The 19,838-nt window shown below is 46.9% G+C and overlaps 2 protein-coding genes across 10 annotated transcripts in view; both read left to right on the plus strand.

Annotated features, from left to right (window-relative positions):
- Positions 1-513: 513 nt before the first annotated feature.
- Positions 514-12,941, plus strand: rbm14b (RNA binding motif protein 14b). Of its 9 annotated transcripts, XR_014619630.1 has the most exons (7): positions 514-552; positions 2,863-3,215; positions 5,113-6,163; positions 6,661-6,843; positions 9,883-10,017; positions 11,209-11,329; positions 11,785-12,941. XR_014619630.1 is itself a non-coding variant. In XM_084313605.1 (5 exons), exons 2-5 carry the CDS (start codon positions 2,867-2,869, stop codon positions 9,929-9,931), a joined length of 1,632 nt encoding a protein of 543 aa, XP_084169731.1. In that variant the 5' UTR covers positions 514-552; positions 2,863-2,866; the 3' UTR covers positions 9,932-12,941. The 9 variants fall into 9 exon arrangements, 3 of the variants coding, with proteins under 3 accessions (XP_084169731.1, XP_084169729.1, XP_084169730.1); XR_014619625.1 differs by adding an exon at positions 9,232-9,314 and having other exon boundaries at positions 9,883-12,941; XR_014619626.1 differs by having other exon boundaries at positions 9,883-11,329.
- Positions 12,942-17,685: 4,744 nt separating this feature from the next.
- Positions 17,686-19,838, plus strand: part of actn3b (actinin alpha 3b) — a 66,777-nt gene continuing 64,624 nt past the window's right edge. Inside the window, exon 1 of the mRNA XM_084312553.1 lies at positions 17,686-18,065. Within this exon, the coding sequence (XP_084168679.1) occupies positions 17,928-18,065 (138 nt within the window). The 5' untranslated portion in view covers positions 17,686-17,927. The remainder of the gene's footprint in view (positions 18,066-19,838) is intronic.

The raw sequence follows: 19,838 nt of genomic DNA on the forward strand, positions 1-19,838 counted from the left end.
AGACGGTATTTTCATATGAAGCTATGAATGAAAAAGTAAAACGTTCCTACATCCTGAACGATAGATAATCGATGTTGAATGGGCCATAGTAATGTCAATTTAGCAATACAATTTAAAAAGTTCTAGTCCTGCAAAGAAGGTAAACATCTCCATAGGCTTAGACTGGTGGCAGTGATCATACATTGATGGATATAAGCGTGGCAGAGAATGTGTTAAGGGGATGCAGACCAGAGAAAGACGTTTGTCTTGTTTACATCAGGGTCCTCCATTTTCAATTCATAGTGTGATTGCCTTAATACTTTCACTAATGGCATAATATTAATGATAGGCCTGTATTATCCACTGGCACTGTGATAGCGTCTTCGCTCAAGTCAATGTGGATCTCTCCATTCATGAGTGAGGATTCAGCAGCATCCCCGCGGTGGTGGTGGGAGCCCCCCTGCCCGCCTGGCCCCCCTCCCCCCGACACCCCTGTCTTCCTCGCCAGTAGAATGCCCGTCATTCTAAAAAACGGAAGCAGGCGCTACCATTTTGAAATACAGCACCGCCTAGGTAAGATGGTAGATATTTTTTTGATCCTTTCTTCTTTGATACACATTTAATTCTTATGACTCAGAACGACGATAAGTACCTTTTAACGTGGGGAAAGTCGATCCGCGCGGAAACATTTGTACCGTTTTCGATATAGCTTGTGTGTTTGCGCGACGAAGAGCAATGGACTCGCGGTGTTATAGTTCCACAACGGAATCACTCGGTGTTGGAGAGAAAAAAATGTGATTGTCCGTTTTCGTTTGTTGCATTGTAAACCGTTCTACTCGTATTTACTACTACTGTTTTTTTAACATATCCGTAATAATTGTGTATAATATCGTATGCGGACTAGTTGTTTAGCCTGTGTGGACAATGCCAGCGTGTACAAAGCGCCTCGACGTTTTGTTTTGTTAGGAGACAGCCGAGGCAAAGAAAGCCTATAGCATTCCGTCTCGCCATATTCCATGTTCGCGGAAAACGTGTGGACAATAAAAAATTATATTATCCCCGAATCGAAAATAACGTTTATTTTGTCGTCTTTTTGTGTTTGCGAATCGCTCCGCCGACGGGGGACAATGTGTTTACTGAGCCTCGTGCTGCGTCATCAGAAAAAACGGCTTCCCCTCCACAGTGATGCCTCAGATGAACCCATGTTCCTGCAGCAGCCATGAGCTGTGGGGGGGGCAGAGAACTAGCTGCTCTCTTACTTACTTATTCCCTATGAATAGCATTAGTAGAATTATATGCGTGTTTTTGCTGACCAAAGCCACACACCGCTATAGCCTCTAACCAGAAAATAGAAACGTCATTCTTTGGTGTCGTGTTCTCTTTTTGCCCTTTTGATTTACAGCCATCCGTTTGAGTTCCTTCTTCAAGCAAACAGAAAATGTGTCGAAAAAGCTGTAGAGGAGCAAGGGTTGCAGTTTGACCTGCAGACTAGTAGAAACTCATGGCTGCATACTTGGCTGACGGGTTTACTAGTGCTTCAATTGAAACAAATGTGGTGGGATGAAGTATAGTGGCTGGGGAATATAGAAAACAAAAAAGTAATACTCAGGACTTTTTAAACTCTAGATGTGGAATAATCACATGTTAGATAATCCAGTCAATTCTTGACTGCAGGGTAATGCTGATTTGGAATTGTGATACAGCATCAAAACGAAATTGGTTTTCTAGACAACAATATTGTGTAACACCATTCATGATATAACCCCCCCCCCCCATAAATACAGATCGATGATAAATTGGAAAAATCAATTCAACGATGTTCATAACAACATCACCAATATTGTTATGAGAAGTGGTATACTGTAGAGCCTGTGCAGAGCAGCTCTTGCACCAGACGGGACACGGTTGGCCTACTTATGCATGATTGCTCTTTCACTTCGGACAAAAGGTACTCATCCTATAACTCACTAGCCGTCTTCCAATTATGGTGAATTAATCCGTACTTCTCTGCTAGGCCAATCAAGGACAACAACAGTAAAGATTCCTGGGTGAAAGAGTCGGGCTGGGCTGATCTGATCTTTGTTATTGGAACAAGGATGATCTTATCACTAAAATACTTTTGGGAAACCCAGTCCAGCTCATGGCTAATCTAATTTAGAGTCTTATCTGGTTTTGCTTGGTCCGAGGAACCAGCCCACAGGGCAAAGGTGTGGTCTGCTGGTTAGTACTACTGAATTAATGAAACCTGAGCTGTAGCCTGGCTGGCTACTCGTGTAGACATGGTCCCATTCATGTCTCCACCCCCCCCCCCCGCGGCCATTATGGAACCAAGGGTGTGGCTTTTATTTGTGATCGATACCCACAGCTCCTCAGAATCATAATCAACCTCGTCGTTAAGTATATCAGCTTTATATACAATGAACCTAGCCTGGTAGACTGGTGTCACCAGATGAGGAAACAACCTGGTAGACTGGGGCTCTGCTCACCAGATGAGGAAATTACCTGGTAGACTGGTGCTCTGCTCACCAGATGAGATGAACCTGACCTGGTAGACCCTGACCTGGTAGACTTGGTGCTCTGCTCACCAGATCAGATTAACCTGACCTGGTAGACTTGGTGCTCTGCTCACCAGATGAGATTAACCTGACCTGGTAGACTGGTGCTCTGCTCACCAGATGAGATTAACCTGACCTGGTAGACTGGTGCTCTGCTCACCAGATGAGATTAACCTGACCTGGTAGACTGGTGCTCACCAGATGAGGAAACAACGGTACACTTGACACCAGGACTAATAATGCTACGGTTTGAACCGTCGCCAAACGGATGTGCATCCTAGCTTTGTGTTTCAATCATGTTGACGGCCTTCCCTCTCTCCCTCTCCAGCGCCATGGACAAGAGCAACACAGTGAAGCTCTTCGTGGGGAACCTGGCTCTGGACACCACCCAGGAGGAGCTGTCGGCCATCTTCGAGTCTTACGGCCAGGTGGTGAGCTGCAGCGTGCTCCGGCAGTTCGCCTTCGTCCACCTGCAGGGCGAGGGCGCCGCCGAGCGGGCCATCCGCGAGCTCAACGGGCGGGAGTTCCGCGGGCGGAACCTGGTGGTGGAGGAGTCGCGGGGCCGGCCGCTGCACTCCACCAAGGTGTTTGTGGGCAACCTCAGCGGGATGTGCACCACCGAGGACCTCCAGGAGCTGTTCCAGACGTTCGGGAAGGTCCTGGAGTGTGACAAGGTCAAAGGTGAGCCGAGAGAGAGAGAGATGGTGACTGCATTTTCGCATTGTCTTAAAAATTCTCCCGTTTCTCATAAGCTGCGCTTGACCGCGGTCTCGAGTCCACAAGGTCGAGGTCAAGTTAACGGTTTAAAGGAAAGGTTGCATTTTAGACAATCTGAAATACAACATTTAGTGACTTTTAGATGAAGAGATGTGTGCTGAAGTCACATTTAGTGACTTTTAGATGAAGAGATGTGTGCTGAAGTCACATTTAGTGACTTTTAGATGAAGAGATGTGTGCTGAAGTCACATTTTGTGACTTTTAGATGAAGATATGTGTGCTGAAGTGAAGTCACATAAGGGTTTCCTATACCTTGCCTATGTTTAATGGCTTCAGCATTTGTTGTATAACATGTCAGCGTAAAGCTCACCATGCCTAGATATTTTCCCACTGAGATCATGCAAAGACGTAGCATGTGGAGGGCACACATTTACAGATTAAATGTGATTTTACATAATAATAATAACATTCTTCTTAACAATCATCTGAATCTATTGGGTTTATGGGCTTAGCCTTCTGGGTCGCCATTGGACAAAATTGCCTATATTGCTGTATTCCTACTGTATTGTAGAGTTATAAGGAGTGTGAGGGTGCTTTCACACATGCCTTGTTTAGTGTGGTTGCTGGAGTCCTGGAGCACCCCCCCCCCCCCCCCCAGATCCCATGCGAGGAGAAAATGTACAGTAGCGTATCATTAATTGCAGACAGTGAATTGGACAACTTGGATAGTATTCTGTGCCATTTGTGCAAGTCAAATTGGAAACGACAAGATTCATATATTATGTTCATCGGGATTCAAACATTTGTCTCGTGAACAGCATACCTACACGGTCACCTTGGTTTTGTTATAAAGTGCGGTTTGTTTGTCTTATTGGCAACGTGAAACAAATTGAACCAACGAGGGGAAAAAAACTGCAACAGAAAGCAACCATTACACCTCCAATCCGGGACCATTTGAAACGAGCGCAGGTGTGAAAGCTCCTCCCAGTGTCTCTGTGGCAGGTGTGAAAGTCCCCCCCAGTGTCTCTGGCATGTGTGAAAGTCCCTCCCAGTGTCTCTGGCAGGTGTGAAAGCCTCTCCCAGTGTCTCTGTTAGAGCCATATGAAATCCACGTTCACGGAATCGCGGCCGGAATCACGGAATTGACCAATAAAAATGGAATCGACTATAAAACGTGCAATATTGCAGAATTTGCCATAATTCTGGACTGAAATTCAGTTTTCGGGAGAAGATGGAACGTTTGGTGCAAAGCAAACATGACCAGCGACGTTACAGCGTGTTACAACGCGTACATCACTTCCACACTGCTTCACAACACACAGCAATGTCCAAGCGTCTGGCTGCTTCGGTGTTAACGTTGTCAAAAAAGCTACGAAATTCCACACTAAGCCCTAAATTCAGAGCAGAGCAGTATCCTAATGACTTATGCCTCAGGGGATCAGGTGTTTGCAAATTCTGTCAACATACCGCACACTGGACCTGCAAAAACACATGCGAAGTATCCAGTGCAAAAAAGTGGAGTGTTTTGTTTACAGTTATTAAATGGCCTGTTATATCTTATTGAATTGTGGACATTTATTCATTCCCACTTATTAGACACTATTTCTGATGGTAAAATTAGCGTAAAAAGCTAAATACAGAATTCTGAAATATTAAAACGGAAAAAACTGAATTGTGAAAAAAATAAAACTGATTTCATATGGCTCTAGTCTCTGTGGCAGATGTTTAAGCCCCTCCCAGTGTTTCTGTGGCAGGTGTTTAAGCCCCTCCCACTATTTCTGTGGCAGGTGTTTAAGCCCCTCCCAGTGTTTCTGTGGCATGCTGCTGTGGTTCTGACTGTTGTCCCTGTGCTCAATGACAGCCAGGCATTCCTCTTCCGCAGGCTACGCCTTCGTCCACATGGAGAACAAGGAGGACGCACTCCAGGCCATCGAGGCTCTGCACGGCACCTCCTTCAAGGGCCGGCCGCTCTCCGTGGAGCTGTCCAAGGTCCAGCCCAGCAAGCAGACGCCCACGGGCAAGATCCCCTGCGTGAGCTGCGGGAAGCAGGGCCACTACGCCGGAGAGTGTCCCATGGGGAAGCCCTCCCTGGAGCAGTACCAGAGCCAGGCGGCCGTCCTAGCGGCCGCGGCAGCAGCCGCCGCCGGCCTGCCCCTGCAGGTGCAGCAGAGTGTCCACAACTCAGTCTACAACACCTCCACGTTCGACCCCACCTACGCAGCCCTTACCGGGCTCACCGCTGGCACACGTGCGGACGGAAGCCCGGTGAACCAGGCCGTGTACGGCGCCCTCGCCAGCCAGGTGTACGGCGCGAACGTGGCCAACCAGCTATACGGCACGGTGGCCGGCCAGGCGGCGCTGACGTCGGGCGCCGCGCAGATGTACAGTGCCATGGCGCCGAACATCTACGGCCAGATGGCCGCCTCCCCAGCGGCCGCCGCGGCCTACTCCACGCCGTTCTACGCCCAGGCGATGGGCAACCACCCCGTGTACCTTGCGGCCGCACCCGGGCTGGAGATGCAGACCGCCGCGGCGGCCGTCAACCCGGCCTACTCCGTCTCCCCGGCGATATACGGCGCCGGCGGGCCGGCCTACGCCCACATAGGCCACATGGGGGCGACGGACCACACAACAGCCATCTTCGAGGCGGCCAGACAGGCGCACTACTTCGCTCAGGGTCAGCAGGTTCTGGTCGAGCAACAGCATTCGGCGGCGGCGGCGGCTGCTGCTGCGGCGGCGAAGTCCGGGGAGAGGGACCGGAGCCCCCTGCGAAGGTCGGCGCCGCTGCTCCCCGACCCGGTCATGAAGCCCTTCATGTACCAGAGGGCCAAGCCGCGCAGGCCGCTGCTCCCCACACCGGCAGGACGGGCGGCCGAGGAGGCAGCTGAGGCGGCCGAGGACCCCATGGCCAGGTAGGAGGAACCCCTTTCTCTCTGTCTCCACCCCTCCCCTCTCGCAGGTGTGACCTGAGCACTTGGCACAGTAGGGCAATTAGTCCAGTTTCAATTTCAATGACTACTTTGGCTTTCCACCATCGTGAAAACGAGATGAGCGAGAGAGAAAACCATTACTTTTACGTTTGCAGTGAGTGCACTACAACAAAGTTGGTGATATTTATTCTTATTTGTTTTATTAATTTATATATTTTTTCACTTATTTATTTTAAATTTATTTATTGTTTTTCAGTTCAATACTATTTAAAAGTTCAAACTCATCGTGTTTAAAAAGAAACGCCAGTGTTAAAAGTTTAATAAATGCATATGATGTTCTCGAATCAGTGAGTGAATTGTGTTTTTAATAATCGTGATTTCAGATTTCATCAAAATAATCACAATCTATAATTTTGCCATAATCGAGCAGCCCTACTACCTTAATACATAATCTCTCTCTCCCTCCCCCCTCCCCACAGGTACTACGCGGAGTACTACCAGCAGCTGCAGCAGTATCCCCAGTTCCAGTACGCCTACCCGCCCCCCAACACCATGGCGGCCCTCACCGGCATGCAGGGGGTGGCTGCCATGTCGGGCCAGCAGGTGGCGACGATGGACGCCCTCCGGCCCGTGGGGCCAACCGTCATGGGCGCTCCCAGAGTGTATGAGCCGCCGTTGCCGCCGCCGACGCGCAAGGAGGCCATCCTCCGCCGCCCCGAACTCTCCCTTCACACGCCTGAGCCCCCCTTCCGATAGTCGCTCATATACACACACACCACCTCTCTCCTGCTCCTCCTACAGCTTCCCCCCCGCCCCGTCCCAGCACCTCCTCCCTACTGCCCTGTCCCAACATCTTACGGCGGCTGTGTGCGCGTGTGTGTTTGTTTCGGGGGTTCTACTTGTGCGGGTGGGGTTTGATATGGTGGGCTTATAGGTTTAACCTGCTACAGGAGGGACTTGAACCCCCGACCTCGGTCCTGATGTCCTGCACACGCAGCGCAGTGAAGAAAGGGGGCGCCGTGCTCTCTGTCACACAGGCATTTCTTTTCATGCTTTTTTTTTTTTTTTTTTTTTTTTTTGCTTTTTTTAACGTGCCAGTCAATTCTCACACCTGTGCCAGTAATTGACCGACCCGGTCAGTCATAATATTCAGCCTTTTGTTCCCACAAATCACTTATGATTTTCTCTGGCCAAAACGTGGACGAGTCGTTGGTGTTTTAAACCAATTGGCCATTCTCACTAGGCCTAGATGATCAGTCAGGGCAGCTAATCTGAAACCCTTTTTTGCCTTACGTTGTATTTTAGAACTATGTTTACGATCAGTTGGTAAGTTGAATGAGGTCACGGTGCCCCCCCCCCCTCCCCTCCTCCTCTGTACTGCGTTGTGTCCGGCTGACCTGAGGTCGGTAGGGTTTCTGTCTTGAATATGAGCTGCCTGTAGTGTGTGAGTGTGTGAGTGAGAGGGTGGCTCCCCAGCTGCGGGGACTTTGCAGCAGCACATCAAACACTCACACCTGATATTAACGCAGTCGTGATCGCTGCCTCGCCGAGGGCAACAACACAAAACAACTCGAAGCACACAAGTGTACTGTAATGTATGTTTTAGTCCCTCCCCCTTCACCCAGAATCCTCTACTCCCTTCCCTCCTAATAGAATAACACTACTGAAAGACACTGACTCAACTCTCATCTCCTTAACTCTTGCACTTGCCTACCTCTGATTATGAATTTCAATGGAGACAGACAGGCTTAGGTTTCCCTAAAGAAGGTCGAAGTGGAAGAGATTTCATAATGCGGGTTTTCCAGGGAAAAAACAATTATTATATTCTACATTCGTTATCCACCCGCTTCTCGTCAAAAGGAACGGTGTGTCGGCAGTTTGGAGAGTGGCTGCCGCATTTTATTGACATTGATTTAAACATATGTATGTAAATATATATAAATATAGTTTTACTGTACTTTCTGAGGCCTTTTTTTTAACAGCGTATGTGTTTTTTTTCTTTTTTCTTAAGTGTAGTTTTATCGAATGTAAGTCTAGCTGGGGTATAATGAAATATAAATGGTAACAGTTAAAAAATAATGTCAAGTGTGAATGAGCTGTTTATGATCATGTCTGCTTATTTATAGCTGCATTCTACCTAGAACATGATATGCGATTATGAGCTTAACTTTGTGCCTATGAGCTTTGAGTGAAGTGCATTAAGTGGGGTGTATCCCCATCTTAATGGGAGTGCTTTTAACACGTTTTCTTTAAGGGAAATAAAAATTGGACAGAGGTCGGTTAAGGTGGTCTGGGGGAAGCCCTAGTGACGAGGGCTCTACAAGGGGTTAAATTGGATCGGAGACCTCCCACCAAGCCTAGTATCCAGTGGGATTTGAGCCAAGCACAGCAGAGCTTTCTTGTGGAATTGCACTCCTGCGTAGGGATTCTAAGATTGTAGTGTTTTTGTTTGTTGGTTTGTTTTTTAAGAAAAGGACAAGCTGGAATTTATGCTGCCTCAAAAACCTCCTAATTAACTACTGGTTATAGCAGAAAGCTAACGATGATAGTTTCAATTAAAGGGGAGTTGGGACAGTGTCTTACAGTTAGCTCAACTATCGTCCTTTTACACACACACCCGACTGCCTCCCTCCCTCCCCCCTCTGGTTTTTAGTGGTTAAGTGACTTTGCATCTCACAATGTAATCTATCTGTCTTATATGCGCATACATAGCGATTGCATCCTTCGTAGAATATACAGTGGTTGCGAAATGTAGTGTTTTCCATGTCTGAGATCGTTATTACTATTATTATTATTTTTTAAAAGTACTATAATTTTGCCTTTTTTTCTTAAGAAAATACAAGAAAATTAAGTATAAAAAATTGCTTGCTTTTTTGTTTTGTTGAGAATAATGTATACTATACCCACCATTGTAATAAAGAATGTTTGGCTGATTACTGTGGTAAAAAAAAAAGCACAAGCGTTTTGGAGATCTCTCCCCCCCCCCCTTCCTGTTTACTTATTTTTTTTCTCCCCTACTTCCTGTTTCTTTCATGTGAAATGACCACCAGACTCATGTGACATGGGATGGGACCCACCCAGGGGGGGAGACAGGTGTAGGGTGCTGCCTCAGCTATGCTCTCTTGGGGTCAGGGTAAGTCTGGGACGGAGCTCCTTTCTCTCTGTCTCTAGCCTCTTGTCTAATCTAACGGCAGACCTGCTCTGTTGCCAGGCTGTGCTTAACGGGTCCTAGAACCTCTCGCCGGTGCCTCGGTCTCCCACGCGTACCGTGTCCCGGTGACCTCTGTCCGGACCCTCCGGCCTTCACGGCTCCGTCTGGGGTCAAGCTATCTGTAAGGGGGTGGCCGAGGGAGCGAAAGAATAAAAACCCTGTTATGTACTCTAATTTGAGATGGCCCTTGGGGACGCACAAGGGGGCATAGCGGACACGTACGACACACGGGGATATCTTGAGAGCTGGTGAGAGGCACGTAGATAGTTTGGCTGTGGTGCATTTTGTGGGGGGCGGTGCTTGGCCTAGGTTTTTTTGGGGGGGGGTTTAGTTGCGTCTAGTCTGCTCCTTCCTTTAATTTGAATAACACCGCCACCACCACCCCGTGTGTGTCTGTCCACTCTTTAGACCTGCATGTGTGTATCTGCTACACCCACCCGCCCCGCGACCAGTACACGGCCTCCATGACTAACTATCTCAACTGAATTAGGTCACTCCGCTGTGTGGAACGGCCACCGTGCACCGCGTTGCGGGCGTGAGGCGACGCAGGGGGGAAGACTTTTGGTTGGCGGCCGGCTCCCCGCTGGGATACTCAGTCTTTCTCTCTCTCTCCACCACCTCCAAGGTAAATGACGACCAAAGCACTGTCCCCCTCCTCCCCCCTGCCGCCCCCCTCCTCCTCTCCACCCTGACTGTGCCTTGACTGAACACTCCTCCTTCCTCTCCTCCGCCATCACCGCCCTCCCCCTCCCCTCTGTTAAGCGCCTCCTCTCCTGCGACGCCGGGGGCTCCTCTCAGGGCGGGCCGGGGCTAACATCCTCTCCACAAAAGACCCCGTTGGCTGGACTTGTCCTCTTGTCTCACGTCGACACCAGAGAACTACTGACTGACTGCGCCCTCGTCTTGTGTTACTGTCCTGCTGGTGTGTGTGTCTTGTGTGTGTATGGGGGGGGGGGTCTGTGAGGGGGGAAGCAGGGAGAGTGGAAGGAGCGTGTATCTTGTATGGTGTCTCATTGATTGGTGTATTGAGGCTTGGCACATGTGGACCCCACCTCCTCCTCCCCCGCCAGCTAGTCAACACCTTTCCACCGCCGTATTCGCCGACCTACCCCACCCCCTTCCTCCTCAAATCCCACCATCACCCCCCCCCCCCCCCTCTGCGCCTCTCCTCTCCGCCGTACACACAGCGCTTTCCGCCGCCACCGCCCGCCGCCATCTTGGATCTGGGTTCGTGGCTCTCTGGCTCGGACTCTACTTCCCAGAACCACCCGACCCCGACACCCTCCCCTGTAACTGTAGAGACCCCCGCCGGGCGTGACGATGATGGAGCGTGTGTGTGGTGGCCTGCCGGCGGACAGTATAATGCAGAGACTTGAGGACAATGTGGCTTCGCTAAACTGTAAAACGCTGGGGTCTACGTGGCTGTGAAGGGGATCCTCTCAGTCTGCTTCTCCTTCCCCTTGCCACTCAGTTGATTCTGTAAGAGTCTCAAGCTACTAATCTGACCGTGATATGGAGTTTGATATTGGCCTTGTGGGTCCCTCACAGCCTTTGTTCCTATCAAAAACGTCCTATAAGACTTCGGCCTATAGGTAGGAGGCCAACCTAACCTGTAGGTTCTCATCAATCTCAGGGTTCCTATAGGACTTTTTTGGTACGGCAACTGTTTTTTTTCCCCCTCCTCACACTGGAATCAGCTGGCCTGGCTGGATTAATGTGCTCTGACTGATTGTATGTGTATATGTTAATGTGTGTTAAGATAGCTGAACACACACGGAGACAAGTCGACTGAGTTGTCCGACATTTGCTCTGACAGCTGGGAGGTGCTGGAGAGGGGGTGGAGTCGAGATAGAGAGAGGGCGTGGCCTTCTGTCTGCCTTCCCAGTCACATACAAACAAAAGGAGGAAGGAAGGATGGATAGATGAATTGATGGCAGGTGAGTTGGTAGTGTAAGGATCTTCTGTCCACCCCTGCTCCCAAACTCACTATATCCTGATCTTGGAGGACCGTCGTGCCTACCTTCTCAGACGGCTGCAGGTGGACAGGGCTAGGAAAGACTTAATACTGGGCATTCTTTGTGTAATTTACACACTTGGTCTATGTTAAACATAGGCACATTTATTTCTTACTGAATTCTAGTGCTGCTGCTGTCCACTTCCAAGGTACTATACATTCCATATCCGCTCTCGAAAAGCTTTTAAACAACCACTGCAGCCCCCCCTCCATGATCAGAATGTGGTGCTCCCCCCTCACACCCACTCCTCACTATACAGGCTTAGGGTGTTTGTGAGCCCAGGGTTTCTTAATGTGTGGGTGAATGCAGCCATGTGATTAAAAAAAGCAAAAAAACAACCCTGCTCTGTATTCACTGTCACACCCTGGTACTGACAGCCAGCCCCCTCCCCCCCCCCCCCCGGCAAGCCTCCTTCCCTCGTGTCTCGACAGCTGAAGATCTGACGGGTTGTGGTCCAGATGCTCGCGGCTCCCTGCACTGCGTCTGCATAATCACATTTAGACTGTTGTTGTTAAGAAACTGCATGTTCCAAGCTATTGTTATGTATCCTGGTGCAGTGCACACGGAGAGAGGGTATCTGGAACATCCGCTGTGCCGTGTTTGAACACAGCCCCCGCCCCTACGTCGTATTGCCTCTTTTTTTTTTTTTTTTTTTTAGTGTGTGGATCTTGTGTTGACTGGATAGGTTTAAAGCAGTATGGAGATGCTATGTTGTGTCTAGCTTCACAGTCGTGTTACTCTCTTTTACTATTGTGTACCCTCCACTTTTCTTTAGATCGGCTAACTAGAGAAGTAGGTTCATAGAGGTGACCTCAGTCATCGCCTCACAGGAAACCCTGCTGGTTGGTAGGCTAGTCTCCACAATCGCAAGTCTGTCACCAGTGATACTTTTTATGAATAACCCTTACTACTGTTGCCGTGGTGCATTCATTTTTTCCCCACTTCCTGCGCACACCGTGACATTTTGTATATGATCATCCCCGTAATGCCGCACATTAAATTCCCCATCAGCACAGTAATGATGGTACAGTTGTGTACTTTTTCTAGTCTACTTAACAGTAACTTCACTGTAGATAACCGTTAACCCCCGATAGGTAAATGGAACAGGCCATGTGTAGTTACAGTTAAACGTAATTATGTAAGTAATTATGATCGCAAATCATTCTAGTTTCCAAAGACATTTGGCATCCTGTTTCAAGGGCAACCGAATGTAAACGTGTTTTCTCTGGAGAGTAAGAATGTGATAAACGTCTGTTCACCTCAGCACAAGATGGGTTTTCCGATATGATCATTGTTGAACGAAATATTAATAAGTCTACATGCTTACTGTGAATGACAAATCCTGATTATAACCGAAAATGTTATTGTAGACCTGTGTTGTGCATATATCCTTTTTCTTTTCCTTGCATTGCTTAAATGTCCTGATGCATTTGTTCAGTCTGCATGGAAGTCACAAATAAATTAGTTTTGATTTTTTTCTAAAGAAAACTGCCTGACTCCTTTATTGTAATTGAATGTCTCTGCACGTATGACTTTAGTAATTTACAATGCCGGATACCTGTCTCCCCCCGAGATATATATTTTTCAGAGGAATTATTGGATTAATGTTATTGTTTGACACAAACTTACCCAGCCAAACACATTTTTTTAGATAGTCTTTATTTCACCTTTGTGCTTATTATTAGCAGTGCTGTAATGATTTAGTTGTAGCCTACACTGTTAGAAAAATAAAGCTGCAAGAAAACGGTAAATGTCTGGCATCAATGTTTTCCAAATACTTACTGTCAAATTTGATAAAAGGTAATTTACTGTATTTTTATGGTATTTACACTTAAAAACTTTGTTTTTACAGTGTATGTCAGTGATTGCAGTAGTAGTAAGTGGCGATTCTAGGAATTTTTTAACGGGGGGCAAACATTTTATTTATTTTTCTAGACAAATGTAATAGCTACATATGACCGGTAAGTATAAAGGAAGTTGGGTTTATCTAGACAGGTAGCCTAAGTGTAGCAGGTAAGGTATAAAGGTAAGTATATTAGGTTACATTATTTTACCAATAGCAGATCAGTCATTGGGGTTCATAGAAAATATTTTATTGGCACCACTGCTGTACAAGTCTCTTTTTTTCACATGAAAGACACAACAACACAATAATAATAATACATAAGACATCACAGGACAGAAACGTATTGCAATAATGACAAGACAATAGAGATAAAATAGAATAAATAAAATTAAAACAGAAAAAAAACAAGTATTATATTGACATTACAAACGAGATTCCTAATTACAACAATAATTGTTCACCCAAGGGCTGTCTACTATTAACAAACCTAAAACATGTTAGCCATTGTAGGTCATTCACCAGGTCAGAGCCAAATAGTAAATTATAGGCACAACTCCCAATATCAGTAACGGGTCTATTGTTCTAAGAATAACATTCGTCTAAGAGCCCAATAGCCAGCAAGGCCACTGGACTGGAGACCAGAAGCAGAGCAGCCATTGTAGTACAAGTATTTTAAAGTGTTTTATCACTCAATAAATTCAATTAATAATAAACTAAATTAATTGTATCACTCTTATCAAGTTGCCCCATGGCATGAAATTATTCATATTAATTCAAGTATTTGCATGTGAGTGAAAGGTACATGCATCGTTTCAAATATTTATACAGTACTGTTAAATAGAGATCCTAACAGAAAATATATACATATGAGGGGGAGGAAACTGTACATTATTTGGGAGGGGGGGTTTAGACATTTACGGGGGCCAGGGCCCTATTCCTCGTACCTGGCTAACTGAGTTAGCCGGATAATTTTCAGCATAGCTTGACTTAAGCCAGACATTTCCGTTCCCCGAAGTCGGATTTTCTAAATCGCCATGGTAACTGATCAGAAAGTTTGAACATGGTCTGGAGCAGGGTTAAGTTCAGTTAGCTGGATAAACCATGGCCACGCCCTCGCAAAGAAGTGCCAGCTCGCTTCCTGAAATAATTACCACAGTGTAGATCTGCATTATACCATTCTAAATTATGTTTTTGTGCTTCGTTTTCCTAGAGGGGGCTTTTGAAATGTAAAATAATAGACCTAAATGCTGATAATAAATCATATTCAGCCTATAGATTTACTTTGTCCTAAATAAAAGAATGCACGTCATATACGGCGCTCGGAGTCGCGATACACACTGCATGTGGTTATTTTAATAACGGCGCATTGCAAATGTGAATCCTGCGGGGATATTTTTAATGAATGAAACCTATCGGCCGTTTGACTCTGATTAGTTTCATATTCTCCGCTGTAGATTTGCCTAATGGAGCGCCCGGATTGTGTTTCATTCAAGCATAAAATTGAAGTGTCTATGCGTGGATTGTGGTCTTTGTGGATTATGAATTACGAGGAATCTGAGGATTGTTGAATTGTATCATCACTCACACGTTATTGTGATATTGTAACTGGGATTAAAATGTCTGATGAGATGCGCTGTTTGACGGATTTGAGCAATTGAATGAGCCGTTGACGTCACATTAATGCATTTGAGAAAATGCATTTATCTGTTCAAGCACTGTTATCTGATGATGAACATGCGTCACTGGTATAAACCAAAGGTTAATCAATTCAATGCATATGGATTATGTCCGAAACAGATTAAAACCTGATTAATAGTGAAACTGTATAGCCGGCTCCAAGCCTCTCTGTTATTTCGGGGGTCGCGCCTTGAAAATTGTATTTATATATAAAGTACATAATACCTAAGCCGAGCGCATACAGTGCAGATATCCTCATAAGCATCTATTAATTCGTATCAATTAGATACTCTTTGGGCTTGTTTGTATCTACTTATTCTGAAAGAGTTTAACTAATTATTTTCGCTAGCAATAGATCTCATTCGATTATTCATTCCATTAAGCCTACTGCCATCAGGCACATTTAAAGAAATATAATCTGATTGATTGGGGTAATGAGGGATTTAATTATGCATTTAACTTGTCAGCGAGGCTATTGAGCCGTATGTATTGTACCCATTCTGCAATATGTTAATAAAGTTTTAAATCAATCAATCAATGCCGTTAGAAAATCAGGATTTCTGCGATCGACACCTGCTGTCTTTTCAGCTGAGGCGGCCGCGTGCACTTATCCTGAGCATCAAGTCTGGTTCGAATTAACGAGACTGAATCCACCTTCGAGGAACAGGGAAAGCGCGGATTCAAACATCAGGTTAATTGAATCTGGATAATGGGACTTTTGATCGACTTAGTTGAACCAGGTACGGGGAATAGGGCCCAGGTGCACGTTGTCTTTCTTTGAGAGCGGTTTTGAAGGTGGGATTAAAGTTTTTTTTACGGATGGGTAGGGCGTTCCACATTGATGTGGTATAATTGCGAAACGTGTTTAGTCCCTTGTTTGAGCCGAATCTGGGTTGAACATGAAAGCAGTGAGGTAAGTTTGTCTTCTTGAAGTTGTTCTGACTGAATCTGCAGTGCACCCGGCTTCTCAGTCTGTCGTCGTTGCACTTCCAAATTGCAATCGGTGCTGGAGTGGTGCGCTCCTTGGCTACACCTACAATGGTTGTCAATCATTTCGACACCAGCTGTGACATTGAACTTGACAGGTTATGTATCCTTTATTCCTTCCGCGCCGGCAAATTATAGTCCCCTGTGTAACTACTGTAACCAGAGTGCTACGGACTGGTTTAAATTTGCATCCGCTTGTGCCAATATGGGCAGGGGCACAATGGGGGCACATACATTTAGTAATTTAGGGCAGGGGCTCAATGGGGGCAAAGCGACAAGTCATCAGGAAGGGCACAACTCTATCAGCTGAGTAACAATGTTCATCAAGGCAGTCAGGTGGCGTAGCGGAGATTGTGCTCGTCACCAATGCAAGAGGCTGCGGTCTCGACTCCCGTAGAGTCAGCATTGCCTTGGCTCGGGCTGATCGCTATACTAACTCGTTTGGCTGAGTTAGGGGGAGGGGAGCCGTGGGTGGGTCCTGGGCGTTGTGGACAGCGACCCCTACAGTTCGGTCGGGGTGCCTGCTCAGCGAGGGTAGGATCTGGAGAGAGGTAGTGCGACCTTCCACACGTTACACTCTCCCAGTGAGAATCTGCGCTGCCAGGCTGGCTGCCGGCTGGCTGCACATGCGTCGGAGGAAAGCATGTGACAGTCTCCGGCCTCTCGGACCAACAGTAGGGGGGTGTGCGCAACAACCAGGAAGGGGGTTGGGAATTGGCATAACGACTAACCGTGGGATGGGAGAAAAATCGGAAAAAGAAGGAGGGGGAAAAAGATAATAAAAAAAAATTAAAAAATGTTCATCAAAGTGTTGAGTGCTACAGTGTAGGTTAGTATATTAGGACAAGTGCATGATGACAGTAAGGTTAATTAGGGTTATATAAAAAAAAAAAAAAAAATCTGGAGTGGCACCTCAGGGGCACCTGAGATTTCAGGGGGGGGCACGTGCCCCTGGTGCCCCAGTGGTAAAATCGCCACTAATACTTGTAATATAATAGCCATGATCTATGCAGGCCCCCTCCTACCCAACCCCTCCCCCACCCACCCAACCACCTCCAATGTACAATCCCCCACCCACCCAACCCCACCCCACCTACCCAACCTCCTCCAATGTACAGTTTCTACGTCAAATGTATATACTCTCTTTTCTGGACTCTTTTTGTATCACAAACAGTACTGTATTTGTAGCTGGTATGACATAAATGTATAGATGTAGCAGTACTGTCTATCTGTATGTCGTGTATGTCATATATATGATGAACTGAAAATGGGGGACCCTGATGTAAACAAGACGAAAGTCTTTCTCTGGTCTGCATCCCCTTAACAATCGTATGTATTGAGCTGTACTGTACTGTACCCATTCTGCAATCTGTTAATAAAATTTTCAATCAATCAATCAAGCATATGGATTTTGTAAGTATTATGAACTACTGCAACCGTGCACTCGAGGCTCAAATGTCCGTAAAGTAGAGAACCGGTGAGTTCTAACTCTGTGCTATGAAGAGTTGTGAGTACACTGAATAGATTCCAAGGCCTGGTTTTGCCATTGAGACTTACTAACTGCAACAGGTGCATCGCGCCTGCCATAAAAACCTCGCTCCGGCAAGGGGCGTGATTGACATTAATTTTAACCACTCGCACGCCTGCGTACCCAGTCCCCGGGCAACGGCCCCGCCTCTCACACCTTTTTAGGGTCAGAACCCGACACCCATACATATTGGGGTGCGGTCACGTGTGTCACATTTGACCAGGAAAGGAGCATCGGCCAGCAGGGTCTTCTGGTAGTGGGAGCAACACCTCCGAGTCCGCACAGACACCTCGTACCAGTGGAGTCTGGTCTCTGCAGCCCCTCTCTCTCTTTCTCTCTCTCCCCCCTCTCTCTCTCTCTCTCTCTCTCCAAAGGAGGTTCCTGTACACACGGCCCACAGACAACCCCGTCGTCGTTGAAACTTTTTTTTTTCTATCTATAAACGGAGGGGGACGTAAAACGCCCTGAGAACTGACGGCAAGATGACGGCTGTCGAAACGCAAATGAGTTACAGTAACATGTCGATGTACACGATGCAGGAACTGCAGTACATGGGTCAAGAGGACGACTGGGACAGAGACCTGCTGCTGGACCCCGCCTGGGAGAAACAGCAGAGGAAGGTAAGGGTCCGAGTCCGCGGGTGCCAATGCGTGCGCTCTGCGTAATTACGCACGGCGCGCTCGCTGTCCAGCCATTGAAGGCTCTTAAAGTAGGTTAGTGTATGTTTCTGTGTGTGTTTTCAACGTGTCAACTGTATGAATGGATTCGGAGTCCCGACAATGACTGGGCCCCACAAAACCTGGTAAATGTTAAAAGTGTTATTACAACTGTACAAAATAACTCGACTGGGAAGCTGCTTGTTCTGGAAAGAGTCCCCATTAGTCATCTTCGCACCTGGCGCCTCCAGTCTCGCTGGAAGCTGTGCGAGCAAGCAGATATTTTAAGTCGTGCAACTTTCTCAGTGTTGTCTTTCAGTTACCCCCCCGGCTGCCTCGCGAAGACTGTCTAAATATAAACACAGTCCTCTCTTACATGATTTGAATGATAAGCTATAAAACACCCTGGGGGGGGGGGGGGGGTCGTGCATTTTACGCCCTAGCTTCATCACTATTAAGCCCACCTAGAAGTAATCAAAACGCCCTCCACCAACCAGGAATACACACATAAAGTATCTATCTATCTATCTATCTATCTATCTATCTATCTATCTATCTATCTATCTATCTATCTATCTATCTATCTATCTATCTATCTATCTATCTATCTATCTATCTATCTATCTATCTATCTATCTATCTATCTATCTATCTATCTAACATCGAGAGCTGCATAAATGAAATCAGCCTATATACTTGCATGGGAAGTCAACGCCGGTATATTGTGAACGTGACAAAATAAAATCTCAAAAGAATATTGCGCATGTTGATAAAATAACACCAATTCCCCATTTTCTTTAGTCTCTTAATTCTCATGACTTCCACTGTGTGACAGTTTGGTTAGTGTGAGGGAGGGGTTCCCAGCCGTTGTCTTGGCGATCAGCTGGCCTTTCCGTGTGGGACGAGTCAGTGACAGGTGCGTTTAATGAGCTGTCAGAGCTAAAAGTCACTGAGCAGCAGGGGTGACGTCTGCTCCACCTATACTTGGACAGCCACACCACACCACAATAGTAAGTCAATACAGCCTTATGGCTAAATGTTGACATGCTATGTGCACAGGCCACCCAACATCACGTTATTCTGTCCGTCAAAGGGATTAGTAACTAGTCATTATTGTTTGACAGATGCATTATCTTTTATTGATCAGGGGACCACTGAGCGCTCTTGCTGCCATGAGCCATATTGGATTTGATATATATCAGCTCATTGGAACTAAACAACTACAAGTCCTGGACATGATCTTTTCTTGACAGTCAATTCTAGGTCACAGGCTTAAAATACCTGTCGGGGACAGATTCATCATGTCATTTAAAGGGTTCCTATTTTTGGGCACAATGTTAATCATGGAACATTTCCGTTCTGAAAAGCCGCCCCGCGGGTCACACAGCGCAGAGACGGTGTAACGGGCAGGTTCCGGTCCAGATGACGGCAATTCCAGTGAATCTGCAGAAGTTGTCTCTCTATGCAAAATCCGCTCCCCCACCCCCCACCCCTCCCCCCTAACTCATACAGCCAAAGCACCGGAGCTCCCCGTCCGCCTGACAAGCCTGAGAGACCTCGACAGATGGCAGAGATAGAAAGAGAGAGAGAGATGGCAGGGCTAGTAGATATATACCCCGGGTTGGTTTCACAGACCCGCAAATAAACATCCACCTAAAAATACTCCTCAACTCACTGTGCACCCCCCCTCTCTCTCTCTCTACCCCCCCCCCTCTCTCTCGTCAGGCCCCAACTCTA

Source organism: Notolepis coatsorum (assembly GCF_963971535.1).
Source record: "Notolepis coatsorum genome assembly, chromosome: 4".
Lineage (NCBI taxonomy): Eukaryota > Metazoa > Chordata > Actinopteri > Aulopiformes > Paralepididae > Notolepis > Notolepis coatsorum.

What these genes read in the sequence shown, in the direction of transcription:
- rbm14b (XM_084313603.1), top strand. Translation starts at nt 2,867, where the DNA reads ATGGACAAGAGCAACACAGTGAAGCTCTTCGTGGGGAACCTGGCTCTG. An exon ending in GGAGTGTGACAAGGTCAAAG is followed by an intron (nt 3,216 to 5,112) that starts GTGAGCCGAGAG and finishes GCTCAATGACAG; the next exon opens with CCAGGCATTCCTCTTCCGCA. An exon ending in GCCGAGGACCCCATGGCCAG is followed by an intron (nt 6,164 to 6,660) that starts GTAGGAGGAACC and finishes CCCTCCCCACAG; the next exon opens with GTACTACGCGGAGTACTACC.